This window comes from Sciurus vulgaris (genome assembly GCF_902686455.1).
Source record: "Sciurus vulgaris genome assembly, chromosome: 13".
Taxonomy (NCBI): domain Eukaryota; kingdom Metazoa; phylum Chordata; class Mammalia; order Rodentia; family Sciuridae; genus Sciurus; species Sciurus vulgaris.
Window position 1 is genome coordinate 78,569,526 of NC_136474.1, and position 18,121 is coordinate 78,587,646.

The 18,121-nt window shown below is 41.8% G+C and overlaps 2 protein-coding genes across 2 annotated transcripts; both read left to right on the top strand.

Annotated features, from left to right (window-relative positions):
- Positions 1–2,632: 2,632 nt before the first annotated feature.
- Positions 2,633–3,128, top strand: LOC306643209 (histone H3.3A-like). The gene has a single exon (XM_079109195.1). It carries the CDS (start codon positions 2,712–2,714, stop codon positions 3,120–3,122), a length of 411 nt encoding a protein of 136 aa, XP_078965321.1. The 5' UTR covers positions 2,633–2,711; the 3' UTR covers positions 3,123–3,128.
- A 48-nt stretch (positions 3,129–3,176) lies between these two features.
- On the top strand, positions 3,177–4,193 carry LOC306643316 (MARCKS-related protein-like). The gene has a single exon (XM_079109362.1). It carries the CDS (start codon positions 3,322–3,324, stop codon positions 3,922–3,924), a length of 603 nt encoding a protein of 200 aa, XP_078965488.1. The 5' UTR covers positions 3,177–3,321; the 3' UTR covers positions 3,925–4,193.
- The last annotated feature ends 13,928 nt before the right edge of the window (positions 4,194–18,121 follow it).

The following is an 18,121-nucleotide window of genomic DNA, read 5'->3' on the forward strand; positions in this document are numbered from 1 at the left end:
TCTCTTTAGTGCACTGCTTTCTTGCTTGTTTGTTTATAGAGGATAGAGGAAATGAGGTTTACTTGCTTTGAGAGGAGAGAGAGAGAGAGAGAGAGAGAGAGAGACTTTGCTTATCGGAGAGAAAGGGAGACTTTGCTTAAGAGTGAGAGAGACTTTGAGAGAAGGACAGACTTTGCTTAGAGCTTAGAGGAAGAGAGACTTGCTACGCCTTAAAGTCTGCTGCTTCTTACTGGTGCGTCCTGCATCCTGTGAACTAAGTGTGCGTCTACCTAAGGTGCTTTAGTGATGCATCTCAGTTCTCTGCTCTGCGATCTGCCTTCCGCCGCTTTCTGCTAGCTGCTGTTCTGCTTTCTACTAGCTGCTGCTCCGCTGTCTTTTCTTTCTGCTTGGCACTTCTGCTAGCTGCTGTATCTATCTGCTAGCTGCTGCTGCTTCTTCTTCCTTTTTGCTAATGGCTTCTCTGCGCTTCCTTCTGCTAGCTGCTGCTGCTCTTCTTTCTACTAGCTGCTGTGTTGCTTCTTTCTACTAGCTGCTGTGTGTTTTTTTCTTTCTTCTTGCCCTATTCCTGCTAGCTGCTGTGTTGCGCTGTCTCGCTCTGCCTACGCTTATATCACCTCCAGGAGGCAGAGAGCAGGGCCATGCCTCTTACGCAAAGATTAGCAAGACGCTAGATGTCCGAGCAGGCACAATTAGGAGTGCTTGAGAACACATGCGCATACCTTGTGTGTGTGGACGATAAATCACCTGAGTGTGCTTATGTCAATTAACCTCCTCACTGCCGATGTGATCTGGCGCCGTCAACATGGCACAGCCCCCAACACAAGAATATTCAGAGGTAAAATGATTGTATTATGAGAGTTATAACCTATTTGGTCCATTTTCTCATTTGACCAAATGAGACCCATTTGGCCTCATTGACTGAGTGTCAACTATAGGCAGGTGGGGCATGGCTGGAGGAGGTGGGTCACTGGGGGCATGCCCTGGATGGGAACATCTTTCCTGCAAGGGTGCACCTTTACTGCAACCTCTTCTCTCTTGAGTGCTCTCTCTCAATCTCTCTCTCTCTCTCTCTCTCTCTCTCTCTCTCTCTCTCTCTCTCTCTGCTTCCTGACCCTGGCATGAGCTGATAAACTTTCCTCCACTGAGCTCTTCCCCCATGATATGTTGCCTTACCTTGGGTTCAGCGCAATGGAACTGGCCATCTATGGACTGAGACCTCTGAATCTGTAAGCCCCAAATAAACTTTTCCTCCTCTAAGTTTTTCTTGACGAGTGTTTTGGTCACAACAATGAAAAAGCTAACTAAAACAGGTAGTGTTCCTTTTCTTTCCTAGACTTCAGGTTCTCATCTCAAATTCACTTCCAACTGTTCAGTCTGTCTTTTCTTTTTTATTGAGGGATGACATCCACTTAGTGCATTAATTCAACATGTACTCTTGCACAAGCTCATACAAAACTGTCACCCAGATCAAGATGTGGAACACTTCCAGTACTTCAAACACCCCTTCAGGTCTCTTCCCATCAACTGCTCCCCATCCCTCTGACATAAACAACTATCTGAACTCTACTATCATCTGGTTACTCTTGCTCGTTCTTGAACTTTGTATACTGGCCTCATCCATGTGTCTGATTCACCCCCTGAACATAGTGAATGAACATGCAAGATGCTGCATGTAGTAATAGCTAATATTTAAATGGCATGTGTGTGCATTTTACTATTTAATGTGGTTTAGCATTCTAGTATATGAGTATGCCAAAATTCACTTTTCCTTTGTGGGTGTTTAGATCATTTGTAGTTTGTGGATATTAAGAATAAAGATGCAAATATTCTTGTATATGTCTTTTTACTTGGGTGGGGATATACCTAAGAATGGAATTGCTAGGCCACAGGGCAGGTGATATATAACATCAGCAGAAACTGCCAAACAGCTCTCCAAAGCCTTCTCCACTCCCACCAGTAGGCATGGGCACTCCGTTTGATCCACATCTCACCAACTCTTACAGCGTCAATCTTCTCATTTTAGCCTGTCAGGAGGTAATTTTGATCTGACAAGTTTGATGGATGTTTAGACAATGAATGATACTGACAGAAGCATTTTACAAAAAGAACAAAACTAATTTGTCTTGATTGCTTTATTTGCATAGGGTTATTTTTGATTACTTAGATAAATTTATTTGAGAACTTTAAAATATTCTAATGTTATTCTTGAGAAAACCTTTCTGTGCTAGTTTTATGTAGGGTCTCCTTGGACATTTGTGTTTGATTCTGTCTGGTAGATTTTCAGTTCAGAAGTTGGTTTCTTTCTCTTTTTAAATTTTTATTTATTTATTATTTGTACAGACTGCATTTTGATTCCTTGTACACAAATGGGGTACAACTTTTTGTTTCTATGGTTGTGCACGATGTAGATTCACACCATTTGTGCAATCATACACGTACATAGGGTAATGTTGTCTGTCTCATTCCACCATCTTTCATACCCCTGCCCCCTCTCATTTCACAATACATAATCCAAAGTTCCTTGGTTCCTAATTCTTACAAATGCCTCAATTAAAAAAAAAAAAAAGTACTTTTTCAAAAGAGGAATTAAAAGGTTCTGCAGTGAAAAGAAAAATTTGGAAAACAACGTCGCTCTCTAATGCCAGCGCCGCCTCTAGCTTGCCGAGCTCCAGCCGAAGGAGAAGCGGGGTGAGTAAGGAGGTCTTTCTACCATGGCTCATACAAAGCAGACTGCCCGCAAATCCACTGGTGGTAAAGCACCCAGGAAAAAACTGGCTACAAAAGCTGCTTGCAAGAGTGCGCCCTCTACTGGAGGGGTGAAGAAACCTCATTGTTACAGGCCTGGTACTGTGGCGCTTCGTGAAATTAGACATTATCAGAAGTCCACTGAACTTCTGATTGGCAAACTCCCCTTCCAGCGTCTGGTGCGAGAAATTTCTCAGGACTTCAAAACAGATCTGTGCTTCCAGAGGGCAGCTATTGGTGCTTTGCAGGAGGCAAGTGAGGCCTATCTGGTTGGCCTTTTTGAAGACACCAACCTGTGTGCTGTCCATGCCAAACGTGTAACAATTATGCCAAAAGACATCCAACTAGCACGCCGCATGTGTGGAGAACGTGCTTAAGAATTCACTATGGGGCATTCTGGCGCGGAGCGCGGCGGCGGCGGAGCGGGGGTGCAGCTCGGTTTACCCCCGACACCCCTCCCCATCAGGCGCCAGCCCCACCCCTCCGCCCGCCGGGCCGACCCCGCCGGACTATCCCCTGCGGCGCGAGCCCGGAGCGGCTCCGGGCCCCCCCCCGGAGACCCCCCCCCCCCCCATTATGGGCAGCCAGAGCTCCAAGGCTCCCCGGGGCGACGTGACCGCCGAGGAGGCAGCAGGCGCTTCCCCAGCGAAGGCCAACGGACAGGAGAATGGCCACGTGAAAAGCAATGGAGACTTAACCCCCAAGGGTGAAGGGGAGTCGCCCCCGGTGAACGCAACAGATGAGGCAGCTGGGGCCACTGGCGATGCCATCGAACCAGCACCCCCTGGCCAGGGCGCTGAGGCCAAGGGGGAGACCGCCCCCAAGGACACCCCTAAGAAGAAGAAGAAATTCTCTTTCAAGAAGCCTTTCAAATTGAGTGGCCTGTCCTTCAAGAGAAATCGGAAGGAGGGTGGGGGTGATTCTTCTGCCTCTTCACCCACAGAGGAAGAGCAGGAGCAGGGGGGTATTGGTGCCTGCAGCGAGGAGGGCACTGCCCAGGAAGGGAAGGCTGCTGCCACCCCCGAGAGCCAGGAGCCCCAGGCCAAAGGGGCAGAGGCTAGTGCTGCCTCCAAGGGAGGAGACACAGAAGAAGAGGCAGGGCCCCAGCCTGCAGAGCCGTCCACTCCTTTGGGGCTGGAAAGTGGCCCTGCATCAGCCAGCGTTGAGCAGAATGAGTAGCTGGGTGGGGACAGGTGGGTGATCTCTAAGCTGCAAAAACTGTGCTGTCCTTGTGAGGTCACTGCCCGGACCTGGTGCCCTGGCTGCCTTCCTGTGCCCAGAAAGGAAAGGGCTTGTTGCCCCCTCCCAGCCAAGTTCCCTTTCCTCCTCTCCCTCCTGTGGATTCTCCCATCAGCCATCTGGTTTTTCTCTTAAGGCCAGTTGAAGATGGTCCCTTAAAATTTCCCAAGTTAGGTTAGTGATGTGAAATGCTCCTGTCCCTGGCCCTACCTCCTTCCCTGGCCCTTCCTCCTTCCCTGGCCCTACCTCCTTCCCTGGCCCTTCCTCCTGCCCTGGCCCTACCTCCTTCCCTGGCCCTACCCCTGCAGAAGGCAATTGCTGGTTTTCTCTCCCAATTCTTTTCCAAGTAGGTTTTGTTTATCCTACTCCCTAAGGGAGGAATCATCCTAAAGGAATTGTCAAATAAAGGAGGAAACAAGTTGTGTCAAACAAAGAAATAAATAAAATTTAAAAAATGAACCAAATGACCGGGAAACCAAATCATATCTCTATAATAACCCTGAATGTTAATGGCCTGAATTCATCAATCAAAAGACATAGACTGGCAGATTGGATTAAAAAGAAAGATCCAACAATATGTTGCCTGCAAGAGACTCACCTCATAGAAAAAGATACCCATAGACTAAAGGTGAAAGGATGGGGAAAAACATACCATGCACATGGACTCAGCAAAAAAGCTGGAGTATGCATCCTCATTTCCGATAATGTGGACTTCAAGCCAAAGTTAGTCAGAAGGGATAAAGAAGGACATTACATACTGCTTAAGGGAAGCATAAATCAGCAAGATATAACAATCATAAACATCTATGCCCCAAACAGTGGCTCATCCATGTATGTCAAACAAATCCTTCTCAATTTCAGAAACCAAATAGACCATAACACAATAATACTAGGTGATTTTAACACGCCTCTCTCACCACTGGACAGATCTTCCAGACAAAAATTGAACAAAGAAACCATAGATCTCAATAACACAATCAGTAATTTAGACTTAACGGACATTTATAGAATATACCATCCAACCAAGAGCGAATACACTTTCTTCTCAGCAGCACATGGATCTTTCTCTAAAATAGACCATATATTATGCCACAAAGCTAATGTTAGCAAATACAAGAAGATAGAGACACTAGCATGTATTCTATCAGATCATAATGGATTGAAGTTAGAAATAAATGAAAGAGTAAAACACAGAAACTGTTCCAACATCTGGAGATTAAACAATATGCTATTATATGATGAATGGATAACAGAAGATATTAGGAAGGAAATTAAAAAATTCTTAGAGGTAAATGAGAACAAAGAAACATCATATCAAAATCTCTGGAACACTATGAAAGCAGTACTTAGAGGGAAATTTATTTCATGGAGCGCATTTAATAAAAGAAGTAAAACTCAACAAATAAACGACCTAACACTACAGCTCAAAGCCCTAGAAAAAGAAGAATAGAACAGCACCAAAAGTAGTAGAAGACAGGAAATAGTTAACCTCAGAGCTGAAATCAATGAAATTGAAACAAAAGAAACAATACAAAAAATTGACAAAATAAATAGTTGGTTCTTCGAAAAAATAAACAAAATTGATAAACCTTTAGCCACACTAACAAAGAGAAGACGAGAGAAAACCCAAATCACTAAAATTCGGAATGAACAAGGAAATATCACAACAGACAGGATTGAAATACAAAACATAATTAGAAGCTATTTTGAAAATCTATACTCCAACAAAATAGAAAATTTCGAAGACATCAACAGGTTTCTAGAGACATATGAATTGCCTAAACTGAACGAGGAGGACATAAACAATTTAAATAGACCAACTTCAAGTACTGAAATAGAAGAAGTCATCAAAAGCCTACCAACAAAGAAAAGTCCGGGACCAGATGGGTTCTCAGCCGAGTTCTACAAAACCTTTAAAGAAGAGCTCATTCCAATACTTCTCAAAGGATTCCATAAAATAGAAGAGGAGGGAACCCTCCCAAACTCATTCTATGAAGCCAATATCACACTGATACCTAAACCAGACAGAGACTCATCAAGGAAAGAAAATTTCAGACCAATATCCTTAATGAACATCGACGCAAAAATTCTCAACAAAATTTTAGCAAATCGCATACAAAAACATATTAAAAAGATAGTACACCATGATCAAGTGGGTTTCATCCCAGGGATGCAAGATTGGTTCAACGTCAGAAATCAATAAACGTAATTCACCATATTAATAGACTTAAAGTCAAGAATCACATGATTATTTCAATAGATGCAGAAAAAGCATTTGATAAAATATAGCACCCCTTCATGCTCAAAACACTAGAAAAAATAGGGATAGTGGGAACATTCCTTAACACTGTAAAGGCCATTTATGCTAAGCCCATGGCTAATATCATTCTAAATGGTGAAAAACTGAAAGCATTCCCCCTAAAAACTGGAACAAGGCAGGGATGCCCTCTTTCACCACTTCTATTCAACATCGTTCTTGAGACTCTGGCCAGAGCAATTAGACAAACCAAAGAAATTAAAGGGATACGAATTGGAAAAGAAGAACTCAAACTATCCCTGTTCGCTGATGACATGATTATATATTTAGAGGAACCTGGAAATTCCACCAGAAAACTCTTAGAACTCATAAGTGAATTCAGTAAAGTAGCAGGTTACAAGATCAATGCCCATAAATCCAATGCATTTTTATACATAAGTGATGAATCTTCAGAAAGAGAAATTAGGAAAACTACCCCATTCACAATAGCCTCGAAAAAAATAAAATACTTGGGAATCAATCTCACAAAAGAGGTGAAAGACCTCTACAATGAGAACTATACAACACTAAAGAAAGAAATTAAAGAACACCTTAGAAGATGGAAAGATCTTCCATGTTCTTGGATAGGAAGAATTAATATTGTCAAAATGGCCATACTACCTAAAGTGCTATACAAATTCAATGCAATTCCAATTAAAATCCCAATGACATACCTTACAGAAATAGAGTAAGCAATTATGAAATTCATCTGGAAGAATAAGAAACCCAGAATAGCAAAAGCAATCCTTAGCAGGAAGAGTGAAACAGGGGGTATTGCAATACCAGATCTTCAACTCTAGTACAAAGCAATAGTAACAAAAACGGCATGGTATTGGTACCAAAATAGAAAGGTAGATCAATGGTACAGAATAGAGGACACGGACACAAACCCAAATAAATACAATTTTCTCATACTAGACAAAGGGGCCAAAAATATGCAATGGAGAAAAGATAGCTTCTTCAACAAATGGTGCTGGGAGAATTGGAAATCCATATGCAACAGAATGAAATTAAACCCATATCTCTCACCATGCACGAAACTAAACTCAAAATGGATTAAGGACCTCGGAATCAGACCAGAGACCCTGCAGATTATAGAAGAAAAAGTAGGTCCAAATCTTCACCTTGTTGGTCTAGGATCAGACTTCCTTAACAGGACTCCCATAGCACAAGAAATAAAAGCAAGAATCAACCACTGGGATAGATTCAAACTAAAAAGCTTTCTCTCAGCAAAGGAAACTATCAGCAATGCGAAGAAAGAGCCTACAGAGTGGGAGAATATCTTTGCCAATCATACTTCAGATAGAGCACTAATCTCCAGAATCTATAAAGAACTCAAAAAACTCTACTCCAAGAATTCAAATAATCCAGTCGACAAATGGGCTAAGGAAATGAATAGACACTTCACAGAAGAAGATCTACAAGCAATCAACAAACATATGGAAAAATGTTCAACATCTCTAGTAATAAGAGAAATGCAAATCAAAACCACCCTAAGATTCCATCTCACCCCAATTAGAATGGCGATTATCAAGAATACAAGCAACAACAGGTGTTGGCGAGGATGTGGGGAAAAAGGTACACTCATACATTGCTGATGGGGCTGCAAATTAGTGCAGCCACTCTGGAAAGCAGTGTGGAGATTCCTTAGAAAACTTGGAATGGACCCTCCAGTTGACCCAGCTATCCCACTCCTCGGCCTATACCCAAAGGACTTAAAATCAGCATACTACAGAGATACAGCCACATCAATGTTCATAGCTGCTCAATTCACAATAGCCAGACTGTGGAACCAACCTAGATGCCCCTCAATTGATGAGTGGATAAAGAAATTGTGGTATATATATACAATGGAATATTACTCAGCCATAATGATAAAATTATGTCATTTGCAGGCAAATGGATGAAATTGGAGAATATCATGCTAAGTGAGATAAGCCAATCTCAAAAAGCCAAAGGACGAATGATATCGCTAATAAGTGGAGGATGACACATAATGGGGGGGAGGGAAGGGTTAGTGTTAGGGTTAGAGTTAGGGTTAGGGAGGGGGGCAAGTATGGAGGAAGGAAGTACTGTATAGAGGGTAAAGAGGGGTGGGAGGGGTGGGGGGAAGGGAAAAAATAACAGAATGAATCAAACAACATTACTCTGTGTAAATTTATGATTACACAAATGGTATGCCTTTACGCCATGTACAAACAGAGAAACAACATGTATCCCAGTTGTTTACAAAAAAAAAAAAAAAAAAAGAATTCACTATGATGAGAAACATTTCATTCTCAAAAAAAATTTTTTTTCTCTTCTTCCTGTTATTGAATGTTAGATATTTTTTTCCATGGGGTCAAAAGGTACCTAAGTATATGATTGCGAGTGGAAAAATAGGGGACAGAAATCACGTATTGGCTGTTTTTCCATTTTCATTTGTGTGTGAATTTTTAATATAAATGCAGGGATGTAAAGCATTAATGCAAGTCAAAATGTTTCAGTGAACAAGTTTCAGCAGTTCAACTTTATAACAAGTATAAATAAAACAAATTTTTCTGGGGAAAAAAAATTTGGAATGAATAGCTGCCCAAATATCCTTTAGCTAGATAATTTTTAAATACCAAAAGTACACAAAAAAACTAAAGGGTTAGTTTTTTTTTTATATTATTCTGCAAGAAAAGAGAAACTTTGGAAATGTATTAGCAGTTATTGATTTATTTGGCTATGTGGCTCTCCCTTTAGAAAGGAGTTGTATCTAAGAAAGCAAACACAAGCACTTTTCCTTTGCTGAATGCTAGGACCACAGGATTGGAAATTTTCAGAGTATTTGAAGCTCCTTGAAAGGCTGCTATAGGGCCATGAATGTCTCAAGAGGTGGTATGAGCAAGCACGGAAAGCTTGGTCATCTTAACTTTGAAGAGAAGCAATGGAAAACTTCACCTACTTCAGTATCCTATCACAGATTGGTCCCAAGCTCCAGAGTAATGCGTGTCTGTAGAGCAATGGCCGCAGGGGAGAGAAGGAAGTATCAAGATTAGCATGGTTTGCTTCTGTGAGGCAGGCTGCTGAGAGAGGCCGCTATACCTCCCAAAGGGGGGATGGGATTTCTTGTTTCTTCATGTAATTAATGAATACTTCTGACTTATGGTGGGTCCTCTGTTAGGACTGTGATTTAATTGTTTACATGATGCATCTTGGTCAGTTTGCCATCAGTCAGCTCAAATATTATTCAAGGTTGGAGCTATAAATGGAATGACCAAAATGAAAACTAGTGCTGAAGTTCAACTTTGGATAATGGTCGTTCAAGGGTGGATTGGGAATGTGGGAAGTATGGAGCACATACTGAGCCCTCTAGAAGCCAGTTTGTGAGTACCTGTTACGTTTTCATATCTTGCCTATGTGGATCTATTTCTGATTTTAAGAGGAAACCCTATGGATTTTCTTTTCTCCTTCCTTCCTTCCTTCCTTCCTTCCTCTCTCTCCCTCCCTCCCTCTCTCTCTCTCCTTCCTTCCTTCCTTCCTTCCTTCCTTCCTTCCTTCCTTCCTTCATTCCTTCCTTCCTTACTTCCTTTCCTTTCCCTTTTTTCCCTTTCTTTTCTTCTTTTCTTTCTTTCTTTCTTTCTTTCTTTCTTTCTTTCTTTCTTTCTTTCTTTCTTTCTTTCTTTCTTTCTTTCTTTCTTTCTTTCTTTCTTTCTTCTGTTCAAGGGATTGAATCCAGGGGTGCTTAACCACTGAGCCACATCCCCAGCCCTTTATATATTTTACTTAGAGACAGGGTCTTGCTAAGTTGCTTAGGACCTCACTATATTGTTTAGGCTGGCTTTGAATACGTAGTCCTGCTGCCTCAGCCTCCTGAGTCATGAGGATTACAGGTATGTGCCACTGCGCTGGGCTGGATCTTCTTATAACATAATAGACTTCTATGATGCTTATGTATTATGTATTCATCACAAGAAATGTATAATTACAATTATTGAGGAAAAAGCAATGAATTAACTTTCCAACTGTTGCTTATAAGTCAGATATCTTTTATTTGTGTGCTCTATGGTACTAAAGGAATAAAAATGTACTCTATGTATTTACTAGTCTAAATATTAATATTTTTGTAATACAATTTAATATTGAGCTAAATTAACAATATTATTAGCAATATTAGTGGCAACCAAACAATCCTGGCTCTAGTTGCCTGAGCATTGTGGGGGCTCAACTTCAAGGAGCCTGTGTGGTACTTGGAAAAATCAAAGCTCATGTACACAGCTAGAGAATGATGTAGCAATCAAAGAGGAAAGGTCCAGCCCAAGGTCCTCATTTCAGGCGGGTGAGTTGGAGGGGAAGATGGCAAAGAACCTGAGAGTGAAGGACCCAGCTCTCAAACGAGACTCAGGTGGAAAGACAACATTGTCTGCTAAGTCCCTAGAGCCCTGCTCTGTGGGGGATCTGTTCTTCCCTCGAACATCTGAGCCTCACTGTGATCTTTTTCTTCCATCCATCAGTCTTCCTGTTTTGGATCTCCCTCCTTCCTGTTTTTATCCCCTTTGGCTTGGTGCCTGGATTAATATCTGTGTTTCTGACCACATAGTACCCTTGCCTTACAATCTTATCTCTGAGTTTTGCATCCAGGGAGAAATATGATTTTGACTGATTGCTGATTGTGCTTGGCTCTTTACTTGAGTGCTTTGGGCTCCAGCATTGAGCAACTCTCTGCTCCATCCCTGCTTAGAGGCTCATTAAGGAGGACCTGAGCTTAGCTCTTGATATAATGTAAAAACTCTTATGTTTTATATATAAGAGAAGTGAAGAATGACCTTGATCTGGTGAAGTTAGTTAGTGTTCTTGTTTGCAAATCTTATTTACTGCTGAGTAGGAGAATGTAGTTACCATCTGGTCTTCCAGTGTTGAACAGATGGAGAAAATATCCTTCTGGAAGGTCCATATTTTTGCACAAATTCACATGTCTAGTTAGTGGTGGACTCAGCCTGGGAGCTCAGTTGTGTTGCAAGGTTCCAACCTGCCTGCCCTCCACCCTATTTCTGTTTTTAACAAGCATGCAAATGAAAATATTGCTTATTCTGAGTTGTGGGACAACTTTTATTGTGCTCTCACCAAGTGCTTCCTTTTGTTAAGGCACATAAACTGTGGTACAGGATGTGACACTTGGTGCCCACTGATGCCCCTTGTTTCCCTGGCCTTGGTGATCAATGTTCACTTCCAGTCCTGGATTTCCAAGAGCTGCCACAGTGGACACCCAAACCAATTTTTCTAGCCTTAAGAAGTATCCCATTTTTCTCAAACATATTAGTTCTCACTCTTCTTTCTCATTGCCCTGAACTCATGAAAGAATGACTGCCTATGAGCTTCTCAGTAATTAGTTTTAAACACTTAAGTGTCAAGCATTGCAGCACGTGCCTTATGGACTTTATCATCTGGCTTAATCCTTACAACTATCCTTTGACACAAGACATTTTTTCTTATGAAGAAATAGAGGCTTCATATGTTAAGGAAATTGCCAGCTATTAGTCTGCTTGAAAAACAGACAAAATATTCAATCCGAAATCTTCAGAATCCAAGCTCCTTGTCACTATGTTGTACTGCTCCAATTAAGGCAAAAATGAGGTAAAATTACAGTCTTTTTAGATCTTTCTGTAGGACTACCACCTTAAGAATAAGGAAATTGAAGACTCACAGAGGTTAGGAAATTCGCTTTAAATCTCCGAGGTTTGGCATTGAAACTCAAGGTCATCTGACTTCAAAGCTACATTCTTTTTTCTAGTTCATGCTACTTGTCCAATAACTCCAATAACTTGTATTTACATCATCAGCCTCATCTCACAAATATTTATATAGAATTCACTACAGGGAAGAGGAGTGTTCCACCCATTTTGCATACATAGTCTCATTTAAGTCTTGCAAAAACCCTGTGATGTAAGTTCTGCCATCATCTCAAGTGTATGCATGAGGCCTCCCCATGTAAGGGACGTTGATTAAAAGCTCCCCTGATGGTCTGGCTCAGTGTCCACCATCTAGCTCTAGCTGTATCCTTGCACAATACTCCATAAATTGGAAGCAATTCTATTTCACTAATCTTCATGTGATTTCTGTAAGTCATGTGTTTTTATTAGCAGTATCTTACAGATAAGAAAACAGGGGTTACATGATTCTCCAAGTGAAAATAGCTCACAGTAACTAGACTCCTACAAAAGCAGTCTCAACTCAATGTCATGCTGTTAAATAGTAATCTCAGTTGAAACTCTAAGCCCAAGAACGTGTTGAGAACAGCATCCTACCCTGTTTAAACATACATTACTGGGAGACTCCAAGAGAACCTATTAACAAGCACCTTCGGAGTTTCAAGATGGCGGCCTAGAGGGTGGCTGCATTTCATGTTGCTCCAGGACTCAGGATTCAAAAGAGGAGATATTGAGACGCTTGGGACCAACTCAAAGCAGCTGGGTGACTCTCACCCATTGGGAAGGCGTCCCGGATGGGACGGTGGTCCCAGAATGCAGGGAACTTTGTGAAGTAGAGCTGCCGGCGAGACACCCCTCCCCCCGCTGGAGCAGTGAACGCAGACAACTGGGAGCGCCGTAAAGGAGGCCGCTCGGCACAGCGCTGGGACTCGGAGCAACCACTGGGGCTCCGGCGGCTGCCCAGGGGAAGAGTGGCGAGGAGAGCTGTGTGGACTCAGGACACCGGGGCCTGCCCTGAGGAGGAGGAGGAGGAGCGTGGCCACTTGGATTCGGAGTGACTGCACCAGAGCTACAGGCGGTTGCCAGAGGAGAAGCTGCGCGGCGAGCTGTTTGGAATCAGAACGACGCTTCTGAACACCGGGGCCTGCCCTGAGGACGAGGAGGAAGAGGAGTGGCCGCTTGGATTCGGGTGACTACACCAGAGCTACAGGCGGTTGCCAGAGGAGGGGCTGCATGGCGAGCTGTTTGGACTCAGACCACTTCTGAACACCAGGGCCTGCCCGGAGGAGTAGGAGGAGGAGGAGGAGGAGCGTGGCGGGTCGTTTGGACTCGCAGTGACTGCATTAGCGCTCCAGGCGGCTGCTCAGAGGAGAAGGCGAGTGGTGAGTTGTTTGGACTTAAAGTGACAGCTCCTGAACACAGGGGGGCTGCCTGGAGGGGAAGCGTGGTGGGTCGCTTGGTCTTGAGTGGCCGCACCAGAGCTCCGGGCGGTTGCCCAGAGGACCCGTGCAGCGGGTCACGTGGATTCAGAGCCACTCAGAGCGACCGCTCCTGAACACTCGGGGGGTTATCTGGAGAAGGAGGAAGAACGGGGAGGGTCACTTCGACTCAGAGTGATTGATTGCCCAGGGCTACGGGTGGTTGGTGGAGGTGGAGGCACGCAGTGAGTTTCTTGGACTCCTAGTGACCGCACCGGAATACTGGGCGGCTGTCTGGAGGAAGAGGCGTGTGGCGGGTCTCTGGGATTCAGAGCAATTGTACAGGGCCCCAGGTGGCTGCTCAGAGGAGGGGCCGCAAAGCCAGGCGATTAGGTGCAGAGCAGGGTCCCAGGATCTAGGAGGCTTCTGGGTGGAAGAGCCGCACAGAGACAGGCTTAGGGCGGAGCGAAGGTTCCAGGCCTGCGGGCAGATTCTCTGAGGAAGGGCAGCCTAAGGAGAGTAATCTGCAAAGGGTGAGGCTCCCAGGCCCAGGGGGTAGGGCCGGGTCCCTGGGAACTTTGCAGAGGAAGGCAGCCCAGCCCAGGCAGTAGCTGTAAATTGAGGGGAACCTCTAGGAGGGAACTGACCAGCGAGACCTCCCCACCGGGTGAGTCTTCCCTGCTGGGTGAGGTTTCCCCACAAGGACGGTAAAACCAGAGACTCAGGCCCAAACAGGCCTTGCCTCAGCCCGCAGCCTAGGTCCCCTTTGGATGACCATTGGTCAACAAGTGGAGGCACCTCTGCCCACTAGCAGGGATTATACCCCACCTGAAGGCCACCACTCCTAGAGAGGCAGCTTCCTGTGGAGCACCGCATTATCAACTTCCTCCAAGACTTCAGCCTACTGAAGGCTAAGGGAGGATATATATAGAAATCTTCAGGGACATTGTAAGTCAATAGAGGAAATCTGCAATATCTCCGCGGTCCTCTGATACCTGAACAATATGAGAAAACAAGGAAAGAAAATGCTGCAAACAAATCTAGATGTTACATCAATAAAACCCAATGACAGCATGGCAGAAGAAATGACAGAAAAGGAGTTCAGAATGTACATATTAAAATGATCAGAGAAGCAAACGATGAGATGAAAGAGCAAATGCATGCACTGAATGATGAGATGAAAGAGCAAATGCAAGCATTGATTGATCGCACCAATCGACAGTTAAAAGAGCAAATACAGGAAGCAAAAGATCATTTCAATAAAGAGTTAGAGATATTGAAAAAAAACCAAACAGAAATCCTTGACATGAAGGAAACAATAAACCAAATTAAGAACTCCATAGAAAGCATATCCAATAGGATAGAACACCTGGAAGACAGAACCTCAGACATTGAAGACAAAATATTTAACCTTGAAAACAAAGTTGAACAAACAGAGAAGATGGTAAGAAATCATGAACAGAATCTACAAGAACTATGGGATATCATGAAAAGGCCAAATTTAAGAATTATTGGGATTGAGGAAGGCCTAGAGAAACAAGCCAAAGGAATGAACAATTTATTCAATGAAATAATATCAGAAAATTTCCCAAATCTGAAGAATGAAATGGAAAATCAAGTTCAAGAGGCTTATAGGACTCCAAATACACAAAATTACAACAGACCCACACCAAGGCACATTATAATGAAAATACCGAACATACAAAATAAAGACAGAATTTTAAAGGCTGTGAGAGAAAAGAACCAAATTACATTCGGGGGAAACCAATACGGATATCAGCAGATTTTTCAATCCAGACCCTAAAAGCTAGAAGGGCCTGGAACAACATTTTTCAAGCCCTGAAAGAAAATGGATGCCAACCAAGAATCTTATACCCAGCAAAACTTACCTTCAAATTGGACGATGAAATAAAATCCTTCCATGATAAACAAAAGCTAAAAGAATTTACAAAAAGAAAGCCAGCATTACAGAACATTCTCAGCAAAATATTCCATGAGGAAGAGATGAAAAACAAAGAAGCAAATCAGCAAAGGGAGGAATTATCCTAAAGGAATTGTCAAATAAAGGAGGAAACAAGTTGTGTCAAACAAAAATAAATAAAATTTAAAAAATGAACCAAATGACCGGGAAACCAAATCATATCTCTATAATAACCCTGAATGTTAATGGCCTGAATTCATCAATCAAAAGACATAGACTGGCAGATTGGATTAAAAAGAAAGATCCAACAATATGTTGCCTGCAAGAGACTCACCTCATAGAAAAAGATACCCATAGACTAAAGGTGAAAGGATGGGGAAAAACATACCATGCACATGGACTCAGCAAAAAAGCTGGAGTATGCATCCTCATTTCCGATAATGTGGACTTCAAGCCAAAGTTAGTCAGAAGGGATAAAGAAGGTCATTTCATACTGCTTAAGGGAAGCATAAATCAGCAAGATATAACAATCATAAACATCTATGCCCCAAACAGTGGCTCATTCATGTATGTCAAACAAATCCTTCTCAATTTCAGAAACCAAATAGACCATAACACAATAATACTAGGTGATTTTAACACGCCTCTCTCACCACTGGACAGATCTTCCAGACAAAAATTGAACAAAGAAACCATAGATCTCAATAACACAATCAATAATTTAGACTTAACGGACATTTATAGAATATACCATCCAACCAAGAGTGAATACACTTTCTTCTCAGCAGCACATGGATCCTTCTCTAAAATAGACCACATATTAGGCCACAAAGCTAATGTTAGCAAATACAAGAAGATAGAGACACTACCATGTATTCTATCAGATCATGATAGAATACATGATAGAATACCATGATAGAATACCATGTATTCTATCAGATCATAATGGATTGAAGTTAGAAATAAATGAAAGAGTAAAACACAGAAACTATTCCAACATCTGGAGATTAAACAATATGCTATTATATGATGAATGGATAACAGAAGATATTAGGAAGGAAATTAAAAAATTCTTAGAGGTAAATGAGAACAAAGAAACATCATATCAAAATCTCTGGGACACTATGAAAGCAGTACTTAGAGGGAAATTTATTTCATGGAGCGCATTTAATAAAAGAAGTAAAACTCAACAAATAAACGACCTAACACTACAGCTCAAAGCCCTAGAAAAAGAAGAACAGAACAGCACCAAAAGTAGTAGAAGACAGGAAATAGTTAAACTCAGAGCTGAAATCAATGAAATTGAAACAAAAGAAACAATACAAAAAATTGACAAAATAAATAGTTGGTTCTTCGAAAAAATAAACAAAATTGATAAACCTTTAGCCACACTAACAAAGAGAAGACGAGAGAAAACCCAAATCACTAAAATTCGGAATGAACAAGGAAATATCACAACAGACAGGATTGAAATACAAAACATAATTAGAAGCTATTTTGAAAATCTATACTCCAACAAAATAGAAAATTTCAAAGACATCAACAGGTTTCTAGAGACATATGAATTGCCTAAACTGAACGAGGAGGACATACACAATTTAAATAGACCAATTTCAAGTACTGAAATAGAAGAAGTCATCAAAAGCCTACCAACAAAGAAAAGTCCGGGACCAGATGGGTTCTCAGCCGAGTTCTACAAAACCTTTAAAGAAGACTCATTCCAATACTTCTCAAAGGATTCCATAAAATAGAAGAGGAGGGAACCCTCCCAAACTCATTCTATGAAGCCAATATCACCCTGATACCTAAACCAGACAGAGACTCATCAAGGAAAGAAAATTTCAGACCAATATCCTTAATGAACATCGATGCAAAAATTCTCAACAAAATTTTAGCAAATCGCATACAAAAACATATTAAAAAGATAGTGCACCATGATCAAGTGGGCTTCATCCCAGGTATGCAAGGTTGGTTCGACATCAGGAAATCAATAAACGTAATTCACCATATTAATAGACTTAAAGTCAAGAATCACATGATTATTTCAATAGATGCAGAAAAAGCATTTGATAAAATACAGCACCCCTTCATGCTCAAAACACTAGAAAAAATAGGGATAGTGGGAACATTCCTTAACATTGTAAAGGCCATTTATGCTAAGCCCATGGCTAATATCATTCTAAATGGTGAAAAACTGAAAACATTCCCCCTAAAAACTGGAACAAGGCAGGGATGCCCTCTTTCACCACTTCTATTCAACATCGTTCTTGAGACTCTGGCCAGAGCAATTAGACAAACCAAAGAAATTAAAGGGATACGAATTGGAAAAGAAGATCTCAAACTATCCCTGTTTGCTGATGACATGATTATATATTTAGAGGAACCTGGAAATTCCACCAGAAAACTCTTAGAACTCATAAGTGAATTCAGTAAAGTAGCAGGTTACAAGATCAATGCCCATAAATCCAACGCATTTTTATACATAAGTGATGAATCTTCAGAAAGAGAAATTAGGAAAACTACCCCATTCACAATAGCCTCGAAAAAAATAAAATACTTGGGAATCAATCTCACAAAAGAGGTGAAAGACCTCTACAATGAGAACTATACAACACTAAAGAAAGAAATTAAAGAACACCTTAGAAGATGGAAGATCTTCCATGTTCTTGGATAGGAAGAATTAATATTGTCAAAATGGCCATACTACCTAAAGTGCTATACAAATTCAATGCAATTCCAATTAAAATCCCAATGACATACCTTACAGAAATAGAGCAAGCAATTATGAAATTCATCTGGAAGAATAAGAAACCCAGAATAGCTAAAGCAA

What these genes read in the sequence shown, in the direction of transcription:
- LOC306643209 (XM_079109195.1), top strand. Translation starts at nt 2,712, where the DNA reads ATGGCTCATACAAAGCAGACTGCCCGCAAATCCACTGGTGGTAAAGCA.
- LOC306643316 (XM_079109362.1), top strand. Translation starts at nt 3,322, where the DNA reads ATGGGCAGCCAGAGCTCCAAGGCTCCCCGGGGCGACGTGACCGCCGAG.